The sequence below is a fragment of the Bombina bombina genome, chromosome 2 (assembly GCF_027579735.1).
Source record: "Bombina bombina isolate aBomBom1 chromosome 2, aBomBom1.pri, whole genome shotgun sequence".
In the NCBI taxonomy this organism is placed as follows: Eukaryota; Metazoa; Chordata; class Amphibia; order Anura; family Bombinatoridae; genus Bombina; species Bombina bombina.
Genome location: NC_069500.1, coordinates 299,558,944 through 299,579,202, shown reverse-complemented (window position 1 = coordinate 299,579,202; position 20,259 = coordinate 299,558,944). Strand labels below are relative to the sequence as shown.

Genomic DNA, 20,259 nt, shown 5'->3' with positions numbered 1-20,259 from the left:
TGTAATACACGAGGTCTGACAGGACTGATACAGGTCCCTCTGTTTCATAGACGCTAGTTGTATTAGTTTAAAATATCTTAATGGTTTGTTATTATAGTATTTCCCTATAACCACTAGGCTGCTTTTAGTTATACTTTGCCCTATAGGCTTAAAAGTCTTTATATTGCAGACAATGCTCTTACAGTATTATTTTTATGTGTTGCCTCACGTTCCTAACATGTTGGTAACATATTTTCTGTATTAAATAGTCTCGAAGCCTAACTAGTTTAGATATATCTCCTCATTGGGGTATATGCTAGGCTGTTATATTAATGTACCTGAATAGTCCATAGCTGGTTCTATTTTAATTAGCGGTATACCCATTATATTGCTTGCAGATATAACTTTTTAGGAATATCTTAGTTTGGGCCCCATAGACATATCACATATTGCTCCCTCCTAATTGCGTTGCCTTACTTACAATAATGTGTTCTTTCTCACTGATATCTATATGCGTGTTAAAGGTGGAAGTTTATCTGCTGCTTGTTAGGTAGAGTAACTTGATGTTAATACTGTCTAGGTCTAGACACGTGATTCACCCTGTTGTGTGACATAGGGCCCATGTCCACACGATAGGGGGGTCTGATATAGTATAGATGTCTACATGGGTCCCCTTTTTCTATGATGATGGATCTAAATTACACAGGCTTTAGTTATTGTCTGTACTATTTTGATGTAATGTCTCTACCTGCCCTGATAGGTATTCCACCACTTGCTATGTCATATGTTATAGCTGTGTGTATATATATTACCACATATCATAGTTTCAATAGCATCAGTGAACCAGTGTCTCTTGCTCAGTGTATATTTGCAAATTTATCTACACATTTATAAATTAAGCCTACTATGTATGTATATATTTTCCTAAGAGCAAAACTGATAGCCCTTAATTGTTTATGCCTGAGCTCCCATCAGCTTACTTAATTAGGTTAGTTGTTAATTTTCTCTCTTCTAGTATGTTTCTATACTACTAGACTCCGCCCCCCCCCCCCTTTGGACGCAAATTCTATTTGTGTTATCCCCTTCTACGGGGGCTGGAGAAGTCAGTTTCGTATCTAGATACACTTCTCCTCTTGGTGATCCTGCGGTTCACCATACCTGATAAAGTATTTAAAACCTCACCTGATTAATACTGATACACTCGGTTCAAACCTATAAGATACCCATTATTTTGTCTGAACTGAATAGTTGGTCTTTAGTGTTTTATTCTGATTTCTCTTTGTTCATCTGTTCAATATCTGCTCTTCTCATCATCCTCTAGGTGAAAATTGAAATCCTTATAGGAGATGATTCCTAAACTGACTTTATGAAGTCCCTAGAAAGTTGAGTTAATTGATAGTACTGAAGTACTAGTTTGCCCCTGTGTTTACAGTCTGTTCACACTATTTAAAAATGAGGTTTATATTCTTATTCAAAATAATTAAAAATGAGGTTAATGCGGTAGATATTTTATTTCATGCTTGATATGCCTGATTTATATGATCTGCATTCCCATCAACAGCTATATTTACTATGTCATTACAACAATATAATGTTTGCATATATGTGCATTTTTTTAGTCACCTGCGTTGTGACACCTGCTGTATTGCTTAATCCTCAATAAAAAAATATTAAATAAAAAAAATAAAAAACAAAAAAAAAATAATCACACAACATCATCATGAAACTAAGTTTAATGAACAAAAACGTTTTTTTACTTGCATTTTTCTGCAATCAATTCTCTGCATTGTTAGCATGTTAGATAATATTGGGTCTGCACCTATTCTATGCATTTCAATCTGCAGTGATTAATAAGCAGTTAAGCACCCTCACCTCAAGCTGCTGGACAGGAAGATAATAGGGAAGTGCCTGTTAAATTTTGCTCGATAGATCTGGTCTGATCTGTGTACACAGATCAATTTAAGGCTGTTAAGTTGCATAACTTTGCTGCAAAACAAGCGGACAGCTCCACCTACTGGCTATTTTAATTAGTGCATTGCTTTTCAAAAGCTTTTCAATAGCAGTCACATGACTGAAAAAAAGGTTGTTATTCTGAAACGGCGCAAATTGAACCGGTGTAAACCGAGGGCCACCTGGATATATATAATCTACCTTGACGTGGTACCCAGGCTTGTCCCATTTGGCCAGATGCGGTAACTAACTTCCAATTTTGCTTTTCAACTTGGCTGATAGCTTGTAATCAAGTGCTGGACTTTCTCTGTGTGTTTTATTATTTATTTGGTAATTTTCCCTATGGGTCTTGCACCCAGACTTGTCTGGGGTTAACTGCCTTTGACTATGGATACAGCATAGCTTCCTGAGAGTGCTATTAGCACCCAGGCTGAGCTTATTTCAGGGTCATGGGATGTGTACCCAGTCCAGTCTGAGAGTGCAGTCCCCTTACGTGTTTTGTGTATATATAATCTATATATCCTCCAAAACTTCCTCATCCACAGAACAAAACTAATTTTGCTGTTCGTACCAAGAGAACAAAGAACAATTGGTAATAGGAGTAAATTAGAAAGTTGCTTAAAATTGCAAGCTCTATCTGAATCATTAATGCAACCATAGGATTTAACTCTGGGCCTTTGAAACTTTGATCACTTTTTGCTTTGAACATTTTACACAATCTTTCCTCTGCACAATCCCCTTTTATAGATAGTTTTTTTTTTTTTTTTTTTTAATTTTCTGGGCTGAAGGAATGCTGCCCCTAAAGAGACTTCAAATTATCAGCTTTATGTCACTGTGAAACAGTCACACATTTTGTAAGCCGCATTTATTACAAAGCTAATATTGGATCCAGCAATGTCCCTTTAATAGTGCACATGTAGACAGAGGCGCACTGCCAGCCTCTATAAACTGCTTCATTCAATCCAGGTCCAGAGCACATACTTTAAAATAAAGCTTTCATTGCAGAGTTTGATCCAAATAGTAACAGCAACATTTCGGTTTATCCACCCGTAGTCATTCTATGACTAAGGGTGGATAACCCAAAATGTTGCTTTTACTTTTTATATAAAAATCTGCAATAAAAGCTCTATTTCCATCTAAAGGGGAGCAGAGTCCATGGCTTCATTCATTGCTATTGGGAATTAAAGGAGCAGTCAACACATTAGATTTGCATAATCAACAAATGCAAGATAACAAGACAATGCAATAGCACTTAGTTTGAACTTCAAATGAGTAGTAGATTTTTTTATAACAAATTTCAAAGTTATGTATATTTCCACTCCCCTTGTACCAGGTGATAGCAATCAGCCAGTCCCTTTAAGAACCTGGCCACCAGGAGGAGGCAAAGACACCCAGACAAAGGCTTAAATACCTCCCCCACTTCCCTCATCCCCCAGTCATTCTTTGTCTTTCGTCACAGTAGGATGGCAGAGTGCCGGAGTTTCGGAGTAGTCTCTTATGGAGGGTTTGCATTGGAACTGGAGTTTTAAGTAGTCCTGTCAGCCTCACAGTGAGAACCTGGGCGAGAGTACGGAGATACAGGGAGAGTTTTTCTCCGAAACCATCCCGACTCATATTAACAGCTCCATAAGCAATCAGTGTTGACGAGTTTCAGTTCCTGCTTTCTACACTCAAGTCCATGTCAGAAGCGAGGCTACTAACCTGTCACACTTGAAGGGTCAAGAAGACAGGGTCACAGTGTGGTGCCTTTTTATCTTTACAGAATCGAGGGTTAATATTCTTGGAAAGGGGGATTATTGAACAGGGGGCGTTTATACACGATATTGTTTGTGTCATTGCTGTGTTATGTGCGAGATGAGGCTCTGGCAATATGTGGAACTCTCGGGTTACTTGCGAGAATCTTGCACAGCCATTTTTAGCGCGTTTTTCCCTAGTGCAGGGGTGGTCTTGCCAGGCATTCCATGTGACTGGGTGTGTCTATCAACCCTTCTCTGTTGATCTGTGGCGCAGGAGACGTAGTGGTTTCTGTAGTCCGGGTCCTAGGAGGTGATGAGTGCCCCGGCCATTGTTGGTATAAAGGTGCCTTTTTGTAAATTAAAATAGTCTACCCATAAGTGCAAGCGATGGAGGACTCTGATGCGTTAGAGGGCTCTCCCTCCTTAACAAAGTCTCATTCCTGTGTTTATTGTGAGGAGGTTCTGGTAGATCAGCCTGCTCAATTATGTTCCACATGCCTTGATAACGTTACAACATCTAAATGTAAACGGATGTCTAGTACTACTGAGCCGTCCACCTCTGAGGATTCTTCGTCCCTGGGGTGCGTTTCCTGCATTCATCTCCGATTGCACATGCAGCGCGCCGTGGCCCAACCGTTACTCCTTCGGGAGAGATTCGTTGGCCGTCAGACTTTGTGGACCAACTGGAATCGGCGGTTTTGAAAGTGATCCATGCCTTACCACGTTCTGCTAAGCGCAAGTGTAGGGTTTATCATTGCGGCCTGGCCCAGGGTTTGTCCTCGCCGATGGAAGATCCAGAGGCTCTATACGATGACGAGGCTCACACCGACTTTTCGGAGGAGGCCCCTTCTGGGTTGCAGTCCGTGTCATTTAAACCTCCAGTGGCGGAGGAGCCTGGTTATAAGTTTAGGATGGAGAATTTGCACTTTCTGCTATGGCAGGTGCTTGCTACTCTGGAGGTTCCGGAACCTAAGATACCGGAGGAACCTGCGATTCCTAAGCTTGACAAGGTATACGCGGACCGGGTAGTACCTCAGTCTTTTCCGGTTCACGTTACGATGGCTAATATTATTAAAGGGACACTGTACCCAAAATATTTCTTTCGTGATTCAGATTGAGCATGAAATTTTAAGCAACTTTCTAATTTACTCGTATTATCAAATTGTCTTCATTCTTTTGGTATCTTTATTTGAAATGCAAGAATGTAAGTTTAAATGCCGGCCCATTTTTGGTGAACAACCTGGGTTGTCCTTGCTGATTGGTGGATAAATTCATCCACCAATAAAAAAAAGTGCTGTCCAGAGTACTGAAACCAAAAAAAGCTTAGATGCCTTCTTTTTCAAATAATGATAGCAAGAGAATGAAGAAAAATTGATAATAGGAGTAAATTAGAAAGTTGCTTAAAATTTCATGCTCAATCTGAATCACGAAAGAAATATTTTGGGTACAGTGTCCCTTTAAGAACGAATGGGAGCGATTAGGTTCTTCCTTTTCCCCTTCTTCCTTTAAGAAACTGTTTCCTGTTCCGGACTCTCAGCTTGAGCTGTGGGGGACCATCCCTAAGGTGGATGGGGCTATCTCTACGCTTGCGAAGCGGACAACTATTCCCCTTGAGGATAATTCGTCATTTAAAGAGCCCATGGATTAAAAGCAGGAAAACATGTTGCGAAAGACATACTAGAACTACGAGCAATTTACAATGCTCTGAATGCATGGAGTCGGTCAGTTTCATCAGATTCCAGACCAACAACATTATATCGGTGGCTTACATCAACCATCAGGTGGGTACGAGGAGCTTCCTCGCGATGAGGGAGGTGTCTCGGATTCTGGAGTGGGCGGAGTCCCATGACTGTTTGCTGTCAGCGATTCACATTCCAGGTGTGGACAACTGGGAAGCGGACTTTCTCAGCAGACAATCCTTAAAACCGGGGGAATGGTCTCTTCACCCCAAGGTGTTTGCAGAGATTTGTCACAGATGGGGAACGCCAAAGATAGATCTCATGGCGTCCAGACTCAATTGCAAGCTCCCCCGTTACGGGTCGAGGTCCAGGGATCCCCAGGCAAAGCTGATAGATGCCTTAGTGGTTCCTTGGGGATTCAGCCTAGTTTACATTTTTCCACCGTTACCACTTCTACCTTGCGTAGTGGCACGCATCAAACAGGAGCGGGTCCCAGCCATTCTGATTGCTCCTTCGTGGCCGCGGAGGACGTGGTTTGCGATCTGGTGGGGATGTCATCCTCTCAGCAGTGGAGGTTACCCTGTTGCAGGGATCTGCTTTCACAGGGCCCCTTTCAACATTGAAATCTAGATTCTCTGAGGCTGACTGCGTGGAGATTGAACGCCTGGTCTTAGCCAAGAGAGGCTTTTCTGACAGTGTGATTGATACTCTAATTCAGGCAAGGAAGCCAGTCACTAGTCGCATCTACCATAAGGTGTGGAGGCTTTACTTGTCCTGGTGTGAGAAGAATGGATATCCTTGGCATAAGGTGAAGCTATGCAGGATTCTGTTCTTTCTCCAAGATGGTTTGGAGAGAGGTCTTGCCGCTAGTTTCTTAAAGGGACAGATTTCAGCATTATCAGTTTTGTTGCATAGGAGACTCGCTGAGCTCTCTGACATTCAATCTTTTGTTCAGGCTCTGTCTAGAATCAGGCCTGCCTTTAGACAGTTGGCTCTGCCTTGGAGCCTAAATTTAGTCCTTAAGGTTTTGCAAAGGGTCCTGTTTGAACCTATGCATTCCATTGCCATTAAGATTCTGTCCTGAAAGGTTCTCTTCCTGTTGGCTATTGCATCGGCATGCAGAGTATCTGAACTTGCTGCCTTGCAATGTGATCCTCCTTATCTGGTGTTTCATGCGGATAAGACTTTTCTTCACACTGGGTTGGGGTTTCTCCCCAAGGTGGTGTCTAACCGTAACATCAATCAGGAAATAGTTGTTCCTTCTTTGTGTCCTAACCCTTTTTCTTCAAAGGAGAGGTTACTTCATAACCTGGATGTGGTTGGTGCCTTGAAGATCTATCTTCAGGCTACAAAGGATTTCAGACAGTCTACATCTCTTTTTGTGGTGTATTCTTGGAAGCGCAAGGGGCAAAAGGCCTCTGCTACTTCTTTGTCTTTTTGGTTGATGAGCTTGATTCGCTTGGCTTATGAGACAGCGATACATAAGCCTCCTCAGAGGATCACGGCTCATTCAACTAGAGCTGTGGCTTCGTCTTGGGCCTTCAAGAATGAGGCCTCTATGGAGCAAATTTGTAAGGCTGCTACCTGCTCCTCCTTACACGCTTTTACAAAGTTTTACAAATTTGACGTTTTTGCTTCTGCGGAAGTTTTTTTTGGGAGAAAGGATTTGCAGGCTGTGGTGCCCTCAGATTAGGGTCCGCCTTTTTACCCTCCAGGTTTCATTCATTGTCCTCTAGAGCTTGGGTATATGTTCCCAATAGTAATGAATGAAGCTGTGGACTCTCCTCCCCTTTAGATGGAAAACATAAATTATGCTTACCTGATAATTTAATTTCCATTGAGGGGAGGGGAGTCCACGGCTCCCGCACGTATCTCCGTAGGGCGGACCTAAATTGAATCCTCTTCTGGCACCTTTTATACCCTGATATTTCTCCTACTGTTCCTGGTTCCCTCTGCAGAATGGCTGCGGGATGAGGGAGTGGGTGTCTCTGCCTCCTCCTAGTGGCCAGGTTCTTAATTCCCAATAGTAATGAATGAAGCCGTGGACTCTCCTCCCCTCAATGGAAATGAAATTATCAGATAAGCAGCATTTATTATCTTAACTAGGTAAGTAGCTTAGCTATACTGACTATATCGCTTTCCTTTTAAGGGCTAGAATTCTCTGCAGCTAGTCCTTGGAGAGGCGCACCGGTGAGCACACATTTATCAAAAAATTGCAGGTTTTAATTTGTGCTTTTTGGAAGGCGAGCTGGGGTGGTTTATAATGAATTTCTCCACTTAAAAAAGGACATTCTCCTGATTTATCATTTCAAACCAGTGTTTTTTTGTTTTTTTAGGTAGTATTGTTTGGCCTCTTCAAGTAATCGATTACATTTGCGTTTTACATGGGGCAAATATGCGCATTAATTTTAGTGTGTTAACACAAAACGTTTTTACTTTAACTTTGTTATAATAATGACCCTATATAACTAACGCATTCAAATTGTAAATACAATTTTTGTTCTTTGGGGGGCAATTATGCATTCTATAATTGACATGTTTGTAGCCAAAGATAGACCTGCTAGAATCAGAAAGTACTGAGAATTAGATGTGAACATGACACAAGCTCAAAGACATAATGATTTCTAATGGTGTTCTCCACAGTACCTATGAAGAGATATATTGCACATATTTATAGGAGAATTTTTCGTTCTCCAATGGCTCAAAAAAATAAATTGGTAACTGGTCGTAATGCTAATGCAGACTCTAGGAAATGCAACTTAAACTTGCAAATGTAACCCTTTTTAAGCGCACCGGTGCGCCTTGGCAAACGGGAATGAAGTGAGAAGAATGTATAGTCAGACGTGTTCAATTTTAGGCGCACTTTGCATTAATAAATCAGGGGATTTAGTTGTATGCGGATTTATATGCGCAATTTTAGGAGAATTGCTTCGATACATCCTGCTCCTAATGATTCTTTTTTTCTTTTTTTTTTTTTTGGGGCAGGACAATGTTGTTCTCCCACCAGTATCTACAAATTCTGCATATATATTTGCATTAATAGTAGAATTGTTTTTAAACTCATAGTTTGCAGCAGATAGCATTTGACTGATTTTAGTCAGAGAAATGGGACATGCTGAATTGTGATGATCTCTAAAGTCTTTCATTTAAGGTCCATTATGAAGTCTATTGGAAGCATGAAATGCAACTGGGTCACAAAAATACACAAATAAAGGGGAGAGAAAGGTGCGCTAGGCCAAATCGATAACCAAACACCCCCTTAAAAAGACAAATATCCCTACAGTTGTCTAAAATAAGAGAGAAAATATACAGGTAATAAGGGAGGCGCTAAGAAAAGCCAAAGGTATCAAGCACTTAAAATTTAATAAAAACACATAAGCATACAATAACATATGTATAGGGGACGTCTCCCCAAAACGAAATACTAATAAATAAAAACTAAAATACTAAAAGATGCAATTGATAAAACTTCCACAGATTTAAAACCATATAATTTGTATAGAGCAGTCCCAATCAGTTCGTTTTAGTAGGGTCAGATAGAAATGTCTTTACTCCATATAAAATGTAACTGAGTCTGTGGTCAGCGTCTCACTAGTCAAATACCACCAAGCTGCCAAATTGATAGAGCAATAGCTGCCAAACAGTGTAAGTGGATAATAATATACTTGCAATTCCAAAGTTCTCTTACTGTGTAAGATATCACTTTAGCAGAACATTCAGCCGTGTACTTTACCAGATCCTTATCCGTGAAGTAGATGTCTTTTCCCCTCGCCCGGTATTCACATTGAATCTGTTTTGTCACAAGTCAGAACCTGTACTTATTTGGAGAAAGTATTCACCTTTGCACCTGTTTACAAGACTACACATCTGAGAGGACCGTGACTACAGGTCATAGAAGTAAGCGCAGGAATCGGCTTCTTCTCCTAACCGGAACATCTTTCAGTGACGTCAGACGCCGGAAAGTTTCAGTCGGCCCCGCTCAAGGTGAATACCGGGCGAGGGGAAAAGACATCTACTTCACGGATAAGGATCTGGTAAAGTACACGGCTGAATGTTCTGCTAAAGTGATATCTTACACAGTAAGAGAACTTTGGAATTGCAAGTATATTATTATCCACTTACACTGTTTGGCAGCTATTGCTCTATCAATTTGGCAGCTTGGTGGTATTTGACTAGTGAGACGCTGACCACAGACTCAGTTACATTTTATATGGAGTAAAGACATTTCTATCTGACCCTACTAAAACGAACTGATTGGGACTGCTCTATACAAATTATATGGTTTTAAATCTGTGGAAGTTTTATCAATTGCATCTTTTAGTATTTTAGTTTTTATTTATTAGTATTTCGTTTTGGGGAGACGTCCCCTATACATATGTTATTGTATGCTTATGTGTTTTTATTAAATTTTAAGTGCTTGATACCTTTGGCTTTTCTTAGCGCCTCCCTTATTACCTGTATATTTTCTCACAAAAATACACAATGCACGATTAGCACATCTGTATATCTGTATGTAATCACTAACATTAGACTGGCTGCAGAATACGTCCGTACTAGTTAATTATGCAATAGATCAAGACCAAGCTGACTGGTAACATTATCACTTCCTGCAATATAAGCTTTTTAAAATGGATGTGTAGAGGAGACAGATACATGTGGGGTTGGCAAAGCAGGAACAATAGCCAAGGCAAGATCTGACCAATGCTTTCTTGCTTGTGTATATGTCAGTAGAGTGTCAAATACATCAAGCAGTAAGTCTAGTAAAAGGTTCGGTGTAGCTGCTATAATCTACGTTTCTTCCTTTGACCCTTTTCTGATTTTTTTTTATTAGGGTAATATAATTTCTAAATTATCTGTGCCATGTTATTTATTGTTCACCCCTTACTCTTACTATAAAGCTTATAGACTGATAAATGTTCAGGTACAATGTAACCATCAATATATAAAACCATTTCACTGTACAAAGAGTCATATGTATCCTAGTCACTTTAACCCTTTTACTTGCCCGTGTGTGGGTGATTGTGTTATAGAGAGTAGATAAAGACAGTGAAGTATATAGATCATGTGTTATGTATATAGATCATCCTTTCCCATCAGGATTTATTCGCCATGTCTGGTCAGAGAGCAAGCGGTGGTGTGTATTGTGTCAGCAAAGACTTTAAGGGACAGTCTAATCAAAATTTAAACGTTCTTGATTCAGATAGGGCATGCAATTTTAATCAACTTTCCAATTTACAATTATCATCAAATTTGTTTTGTTCTCTTGGCATTCATTGTTGAAAGCTAAACCTAGGTAGGCTCATATGCTAATTTCTAAGCCCTTGAAGGCCACCTCTTATATCGGTGAATTTTGACAGTGTTTCATGGTCAGCCAGTGCTAGTTCATGTGTGCCATATAACTAATATTGTGCTTTCTCCTGTGGAGTTACTTATAATACAGCACTGATTGGCTAAAATGCAAGTTTGTTAAAAGAACTGAAATAAGGGGACAGTGCTGTAGAGGTAAAATGTATATTAATATAACCATGTTGGTTATGCAAAACTGGAGAATGGGTAATAAAGGGATTATTTATGTTTTTAAACAATAGCAATTTTGGAGTAGACTGACCTTTTTAATTTGTGTTATACAAGCCACTTCTAACTCACTGAGAAAGTGTGGTGTTTGAATGCTGATGCACAGGCCCTCACAGCATATGTGTGTATGCCACTGAAAACCGTAATTATATTTTATAACAATTAGAAGAATGTGACAACTGGCACCTTATTTAAAACATTGATATGCTGCTATGCTATTTGTGACTGTAAAGAAGTGAACTCTCAATTATGTTTCTTTTTATTGGTAATTACCAAAAAGTGTATTAAAAGCAGTTGTTTTGTTTCTTTAAACTTTCTATTCCTTTATTGAAAGAAAGGGAAAAAAACCTCTTTGTCTGGTAAGTATATAAGCCAACTTGTTTCTCTGTTTGAGACTGAGAAAGTACATTCCTAAAACAAATCCAACTTGCTTTGGCTTGGGTTCAACTACAACAGATCAGCTGTGGCAAGTAAAAATAAGCATTTTGATTTACTCTTTATTTCTCTTTCCTCCTATGTCTTAAAGTGACAGATTGAAGAAAAAATCTAGCTGCAGAAGTCTTCCAGTGCAGTCTGCAATATAACAAACCTTGTTTCAGAAGCATTGGGACTGCATGGCTGTCACTTGGAAATCCATTCTGGTGTAAACAACTTAAAACATTTACTTTGTAACTTGCTACAGTGATCTTTTTTCATTTTAGAAAGGATTTTATTGGCTATGCAGAAAACTGTAACAACTTTGATAGATTTTATAATAAAGTTATTTGATTTCTTGCTTATGTGCTTATATTTGCTAATTAATATACACAACTGATACATATGTATTTGTTTTCATTTTAAATGAAAAAAAGCTTTTGCTTTACAATTTTAAAGGTATAGTCTAGGCCAAAATAAACTTTCATGATTCAGATAGAGCATGTAATTTTAAACAATTTTCCAATTTACTTTTATCACCATTTTTGCTTTGTTCTCTTGGTGGTATTAGTTGAAAGCTTAACCTAGGAGGTTTATATGCTAATTCCTTAGACCTTGAAGCCCACCTCTTTCAGATTGCATTTTAACAGTTTTTTCACCACTAGAGGGTGTTAACTGTTATTTATATGAAATACGTGAACTATCTGGGAGCAGGCACTGATTGGCTAGGCTGCAAGTCTGTCAAAAGAACTGAAAAAAGGGGCAGTTTGCAGAGGCTTAGATACAAGATAATCACAGAGGTTAAAAGTATATTATTATAACTGTGTTAGTTATGCAAAACTGGGAAATGGGTAATAAAGGGATTATATATCTTTTAAAACAATAAAAAATTCTGGTGTAGACTGTCCCTTTAATGCTGCTCTTTTATATTGACACTTTTTGAGTACCTTTATCCCTTTAAGTGATAACTTTGGTTGCTGTGCAGGTGACATGCCTAGCATCCATTCCTATGCTGTATGCACACGCATTGTTCCCGCTCACAAGCTGGCCAGATTTAAAGAGACATGAAACCTATCATTTTTCTTTCATGATTCAGAGAGAACATACAATCTTAAACAACTTTCCAATTTTCGTCTTTTCAAATTTGCTTCTTTCTTTTGGGATCATTTGTTGAGCAGCAGCAATGCACTGACGAGATGTGCAGCCACCAATTGTTTAATATCCCTTTAAAGGGCCTTCTTCCCAAATCACGGACAAATTAATCTTAGTGACTTATCTACAACTCAGAAAGGGAGACACAGCATTTATCAAGATGTGGGTGGAGCTTGAAGCAGCAGCCTTTATACCACTGCTTTATAAACTCTCTGCCACCTCTGTTTAGTCCAGGATGATTGACAATTTCTGTTCTTCTGGAAGCCTTGTCCTCCGACATATTCATACATAGGGGCCTACATATGTAGCCTAATATAGAGAGACTAAATCACTAACCTGCCCATTCATTATGTACCTTTCAGGGTATAACATTGAATAATACATAGAAAAAAAGATTTAAGAACTTTTGTGATTAATTCATTCAATTACTTATCCTTCAACACCTTCCCACTGTTTAAAGGGACACTCAAGTCAAAATAAACGTTTATGATTCAGTTAGTGCAAGCAGTTTTAAGACACTTTCCAATTTTCTTCTATTATTAAATTTTGCATAATCTTTGTATATTCACACTTTCTGGGGAACAAGATCCTTCTGAGCATGTGCACAAGCTCACAGGGTATATGTATACTAGTCTGTGATTGGCTGATGTCTGTCATATGTAACAAGGGGCCGGAAAATGAGAGGAGAGAAAAAATACATTTGTCAGAAGAAAAAAAAAATCTACTGCTTATTTGAAATACAGAATAAGTGCTATTGCATTGTCTTTTATATTATGTACTTGTTAATGATGTATTTCTACTGCATTGAGTCTTCCTTTAACTACATTGCTTTCACTGGCATTATGCTTATTACACCATTCAGTGTCCTGTGAAGATGCTGCTAAGTGGTCAAGTTTCCGATTCATTAAAGTCCAAAGAGTGTACTACAGTTAAAGCAGTAGCCCTCAGCAGAACGATCACTCACTGACTCTGTCTGGATCTGTTGGTGTAAGAATTAAAGCAGATTCATAGATTAATTATATAAGTAACTTGTATGTGAGCAGCACATGCTCAGGAGATTAATCCGTTGTTATCCACACATTTGTTTCCTCTAGCTTTCAGTTTGTAGGTCATTGAATATGCAGTAAACTTGTTCATGTTGGTTGTATGGTTAGTTATAGTTATCTGTATTTCTTCTGTATTGAAATGTTTTGTTTTTCTTCATGTATTTGAAGGGGAATATAATAAGATTATTTACTTTAACTATTGATAGGTCGAACTTGAAAGGAAGTTGGAATCGGCAACAAAATCTAAACTGCATTATAAGCAACAGTGGGGAAGAGCTTTAAAGGAACTTGCAAGGATAAAACAGGTGAATATTTTGGCGTAATCTTTACCTATTGTGTATCCATTTGCCTGCCCTCACCCCATTAATGAAGAAATATTATTTTATCACACAAAGTGAAGACTTGCTACGTGAGAAAGTAATCTGTCATGTAAAAGCTCTTTACACTACAAAAGTTCTACTTCATCCAGACTAAATGTTTAAATCCACAGCAGATTGTTCATAAATGTTATGGAGAAAACCCAAATGTTTGGTCTTGGAAGTGAGCCCTGATTCCAGTGCCCATTGTCGACAAAAATATGCGTTAGATCTTTATTACTTTTCATTATTATTAAGTTTTGCCTCAACAAAATTTATTTATCTAATTATTTCAGGTGGTTAGTGTGGAGGACACACTTTTATAAATGCATACTTCTTCCTGATTTTAAGGTTCAGCATTTGCATTTGTTCATTAAAGGGACTATGAAAGTCAAAATTAAACTTTCATTATTTATACAAAACATGCAATATGCTTCTGTTACCAAATATACTTTTCTTCTTAAATGGAAAGAGTCCACAGCTGCATTCATTACTTTTAGGGGAATAAGAACCTGGCCACCAGTAGGAGGCAAAGACACCCCAGCCAAAGGTTTAAATACTCCTCCCACTCCCCTCATCCCCCGTCATTCTTTGCCTTTCGTCCCAGGAGGTTGGCAGAGAAGTGTCAGAATTTTTAATTTTTGTTTTTGTCCCTTATAGAGGGTAGTACTCTTCGGCATGGGAAAGGAGTTTTAAGTAGTCCTGTCAGTCTCTCAGTGAGGGCTTGGATGAAAGTTAGAGTCTGGAGATGCAGGGAGAGTCTTTCTGCAAAACCATCCCAACTCAGATTAACGGCTCCTCAAGCAATCAGCGTTGTCGAACTTCGCTGCCTGCTTCTCTCAAGTCCATGGTGGAGGAGATGCTACTATCAGTCACACTTGAAAGGCCATGTTCCTGTTCCATGGCGTAGATTTTGTTTTATTTTATTCATCAATGTACTCTAATGTGAATGTTTTCCTGAGAGGCTACCACCTTGCGGGTCTAACTTATCATAAGGGTCTCAGTGAGTCTCTTATAATATCTTGGAATCGAGGGTTAATATCTCCTGAGGGGGGCTATTGAACAGGGGGGTTTATAATGATGTTTATGTGATTCAACCTGCTTATGTGTGATGTTTATGGGCTAGTGGTTTGGAACATTGAGGCCTTTGAAAGTGATGCAGCATTTTGGTTGGGCGCACTTTTTTGGACTGTACGGTTCACCTTGTGTTCGGGCATGGTTACGTTCCGTTTTCCATTTCCGCATTCCCGACTATGTGTGGAAGGAAATTTTTCTTTTTCGCAGGGGTTTGGTCATAGGAGGTGGTGAGTGCCCCAGCCATTGGGGGTGTCAGGTGCCGTTTTTGTTTACTACTTTAGTCCATATTTATATATCCTCTATCCAGTTATGGAGAATTATGATGCTGAGACTGTGCTAATTTCAGATTCAGTTACGGAGGATTCTGATACTGAGACTATTTTGATTTCAGATTCTGTGTCCGGTAGACTAATCCGTATTGGCCTCGTTGACACATGTCAACCAGTTTTGTTCCGTATGCCATTTCAGAGCGCCTGGTTCCTCGGGCTCTGGGAATCAAGGGACTGCTGAGCCATCCGCCTCTGGGGGTCCTGTCCTTCGAGAGGCAAGTTCCCTACCAATTCATACTTCTACACATGCGGGTAACCCAGTTTCTGATTCCTCCATACAGGGTGGCGTGTTCCCCCCTGGAGGTTGCAGCACGTTTTGGCTTCCACATAATGTTGGCGATTGTTCGTCTGCAGAGTCAAGACGTTTCTTTGAGAATGGGCTCGTGCCCTATTGTCCCGGGCCTTCCGCCTTGGGGAGGGCCTCTACAGTTCCTCGCGGGTGTAACTGTCCCTGAGTGTTGTGCTTTTCTTTACAGGATTGCATGCCTTCGCGTATTGCTCAGACATGTTTTTCAGTTATTGAATGACCCTATCGTTACCAGATACAAGGATATTCAGTCTGCTAATTCGAATGGCGCACCTCATTAGACGTGTGGGGATGAAGTAATCTCCTGATTGTCATTTGTTTGAGATCTTTCCCAGTTTTTGAAAGATAAAGCTCCGTATGGCTGGTCCTGCGGGTAGGCCTGTGTCTTTTTGGGCATTAACCTCCGGTTTGCCTTATAATTTATTTATATCTGATGGGATGTCTTTTATTTGTTTTTGTTTCCTTCGGGAACCTTCTGGGATTGATACTCTTTATTACTTCTTCGGAAGTTGTTTTGGACATGTTAGTCCTATGTTAAAAATGTCTGTTTTTTGTTTTTTTCCCCTATGAGGGAGAATGCAGGCTGGTCCTGTCTGGTTCATTCGGTCTTGCGGCTGTTCAGACACGTGGTGCTATTCTGCTCGGCTGGTCCGGTAGAAGTGCTGAGTGCTCTGCTCATGTTATCATTGTTTTTCATGTTCAACTAAGCATTCAAGAGGACCTGTGGGTCAGTGAGGCGGGAAGGATTATTTCAGCCCTTTTAGCCTTCAGTCATAGATGGCCAGGCAGAGAAGTTTTCCGCTGCATCACTCTGACATCTGATTTCATCAGAACTTAGTCTTCCTCCTCTGTGTGGTGGAGGGTTGGAGGACCCCTTACCGCAGTTGAGCAGTTAGGCCTTCATTTTTAGGCCTCTGGATTTGTCCTTTTAGGCTTGATCCAACAGCTTGTTCAGGATAGCTATCTAGCATGCGGTTTGCAGTTTGAAACCAGTTACAGCGTAAGCTGTTTATAGTGTACTAGATGCAGCTCTTACTCTGACGTGTACTGCCTGTCTGAGTTATAAGAGGCTTTTGGGTCTTCTTCCATTGTCTCTGGGTTGGATCTCCTTTTAGTGATCTGTGTTTCCGGGTGACGGTTGTTCCCTGCGGGGACCTTGTTTAGCTCAGGGTTTTCCGGAGCTGGGTAGGCTTAGTGCCTTTCTCTTCCTTGTGTCCTATGCTTGTGCGGCGGTGATAGGGAGTCTAGTCCTGCTAGTAGGATTTTTTTGACCTCGAGGTATGCCTTGGTTGTCCTGAGGCTCTGAGAAGTATCTTCATACGACTTCTAGCCTTGCTCCTTGGAGCGTTGGACTTTAACTAGGGATGGTTCCTTCCTTTGGTCGGGGCTTACGAGTTTTTCTCGTTATCCGGATTCTCTGGATATGCATCCATATCCCTTGTGCCTGGCATTTTGGCCAGCTGGGGTGTTTAGTTCTAGGGTAAGGTTGCCTGAACTATTAGGTGCCCGGGGCCTGTTTTTCCCCTGAGACTTCTGGTTGCGGAAGCTTCGCTTGGCCTTTTTCCTGACCCAGTTGTGGGTGGTTTTGGAATCTTGGATCTCAGGGCTGGTCGGGGTATTCCACGGTAGTGGGACTTGGGCTATGTCCTTGCTCCATCTACCTGACCTGGTCATGGTTGGACAGGTTTTCTGAGTATTTTTTACTCTTTGCCACAGAGTATCCCATGTCATCTGGTGGTTAGCTGTGTGGCTTGAACCTCAAGGGTGGTTCATACCCTGCTGCTGGCGCTGGATGTTAAATTTCTGGTGTGCCTTAGGGTTGCATTCCCCTGGTCAGCTTGCCAGGGTTCCTGTGGATTCCCTGCTCTGCAGGCGAATGGGTTGGCTGTGCCTCTGCTTGGCAAGCTACTTATAGGGGGGTCCTTTTCTAGGACATCTGTGTTGGGAATTTCTCTTCCCATTAGCCGGTGGCTTCGGGCCTTGAGGACAGTTGTTGCCCTTCCGGCATCATCCCTTTTCTTTAGGGGATATTCTCCTCCCTATGGAGAGAGAGTCCTTGCTTGGGGCTTCTCCTGGATCTGAGATGGCAAGGTGGGATTGGTTCCCCCTGGGGTCTTGCTGGCTCCAAGTCAGACTTGTTGGGCCTTTATTTTGATAGATCCTTAGGTCTTTGGCCTTGTTGTCTGTTTTCAGAGTCGGGTTGTAATTTGTGCTCTGTGGGGATGGCTGTGCTGTCCTTACGCTCAGTTGTGTACCTGTTTCGGGATTCTTTTGTTACCCTGTCTTGGATCCCTAAGGCTGGGTTGGTCCAGCTTGGTGTGGGTCTGCAGGTCTGGATGGCCAAGCGGTCTAGGGCGCTGCGTTTGGGCGCAGTCTCCTCTGGATGTGTGAGCTTGTTGAGTCTATCCTGTTAGCTCAGTCTGCTAGGGTATAGATTTTCCTTTCAACTTTCTCCATTGATTTTAAAAGAGGGTTTACTCTTCCTTGGGGTTCTGAGAGTATCCCCTCCTTCTCGGGGGGCCTCAATTGAGGTTTTGTGTTCCCTTTTTTAGGGACCTGTGTATAGTTCCGGTGACTTAAATTGCCTGGAGTGTGCCCTCTGTCTGGGGGTTGCTTTTGCGATCTGTTTCTTGCTTGACTGCTTCTTCTTCCTCGCAAGTACCCTCTGTGTCATCCTGTTATGGACTCTGTGTTCTCAAACTTGGGGGTTTTCACGGTCGAATGCCTTGGTCTTGTATGGTCAGATACTGGGAGGACTTTGCCTCTTCAGTTGCATTCCGTGCTTGCAGGATGTCGGAGAGACGTCTGCTCTGTCTCTGTGCCCGGTCTTATCCCGGGTTTCGCCTGGTATAGACGTGGCCTCCTTTCCCTGCTTGGGCCTCTTTGGGTCTCTGTGATCTGGGCTCACTCTTGGAGGTGTTCTTTTTTGTATTTGGGGACCTTTCGGTTTCCTCGGTTCTCCTTTGCCTTGTCCCCTTGGAGTTTTTTGGCTGGTGTCCCCTTCATTTGTGGGGGTGAGTGGTGGGGGACCGTCTGTTGGGCGACGGTGTCTCCTGGAGGCCTGTTGGCTCAGTCGAGTCTGTTTTTTCGGTCTCTGGTTTGGCTTCTGCACTAGCTGCGAGTCAGTGTCCTTGGGGCTTTTCTTTAAAGGTTTTTCTCAGCTTCGGACAAAGCGGGGTTTTTTATTGGGTAGAGGTTCAGGCCTGGTGCCCTCAGTATGGGCCGCCTATTGTACCCTCCCGTCTTGGCATTCAGTGTCCTCTATAGCTTGGGTATTGTTTTCCCAAAAGTAATTAATGCAACTGTGGACTCTTTCCATTTAAGTAGAAAAAAAAAATTATGCTTACCTGATAATTTCCTTTTCTTCTGATGGAAAGAGTCCACAGCTCCCCACCTGTAATTTTATGTGGGGCATTGTCATTCTTCTGGCATCTTTCACCCTGATATTTCGTCTACTGTTCCTAGTTCCTCTGCAGAATGACTGGGGGATGAGGGGAGTGGGAGGAGTATTTAAGCCTTTCGCTGGGGTGTCTTTGCCTCCTCCTGGTGGCCAGGTTCTTAATTCCCAAAAGTAATGAAATCAGCTGTGGACTCTTTCCATCAGAAGAAAAGGAAATTATCAGGTAAGCATAATTTTTTTTTTAATATCCTTTAATAGAAAGCATTCCTAGTTAGGCTGAATGCTGTACTTGGTTCTAGCTGGTGATTGGTGGCTTTGCGCTTCTGACTTTTCATTGGCTCACCAGATGTGTCGGAAGTTGCTCCCAGTAGTACATTGGTGAACGATTCACATAATGATTACAAACAATAGTGCAAAGGTAAAATGCTGCCTTGAACACATTAGTACATTTTGTTTTTGCATGTATATGTCCCTTTAATTAAAATAATAACTCTGGGGTCATTACAGATTCTTGATAAGTAGGTGGGGTAAATGCTGCTCATTGTTTCAGCTATTTGTCGGCCTCTGGTGTTGAGGAATGATTGTCTGGGAGTTTCTACCTACAATAAATTGTCATGAAAATGCTTGGTCAAAAGTAATGTGTAAACGGATTTATTGCTAGTGTGAATCAGTGACAGCCCTCAAGACGGTTGACACTTTTCTTCTTTTTACAATTTGTTCATGTTAAGATATCCAGCAGTACCACATACAGATTACCATGATTGACTGAAACCATTGTTTTCTCTTTAAAGGGACAGTAAAGTCAAAATTAAACTTTCATGATTCACACAGACCATGCAATTTTTTTTAACAACTTTCCAATTTTCTTCTGTTACCTAATTTGCTTTGTCCTCTTAGTATTCTTTGTTGAATAGTAAATCTAGGTATGATCAGTGTGACGGATTCCTTACTACCCCAACTGGGTAGCTCCTTCTGATATCTGGAACCCGCCGCTATGTAGCGGAAAAAGTTATATTAGCTGGGCTCACCCAAATAACTAGACAGGCTAGTATTGAGGTGAAAACACAAACTCCTTTATTGGGACATAAACACAACATTTATACCCAAACTAATCTTTATAGCAAGCCTTATCTGACCTTCACATCTCCCGCCATGCCCACCCCTCCAGACAGTCTAACGCCTCCATTGAGTCCATTGTTTCCCAGTGTCCAGCAGTATAGAGATGGTGTATTCGGGGTGATCCTGGGAGAGTGGTGGCCC

At 41.0% G+C, this 20,259-nt stretch overlaps 1 protein-coding gene across 1 annotated transcript in view; it reads left to right on the top strand.

Moving 5' to 3' along the window:
* Positions 1-20,259, top strand: part of CEP120 (centrosomal protein 120) — a 340,556-nt gene that overhangs the window by 242,676 nt on the left and 77,621 nt on the right. Inside the window, exon 18 of the mRNA XM_053701613.1 lies at positions 13,737-13,835. Within this exon, the coding sequence (XP_053557588.1) occupies positions 13,737-13,835 (99 nt within the window). The remainder of the gene's footprint in view (positions 1-13,736; positions 13,836-20,259) is intronic.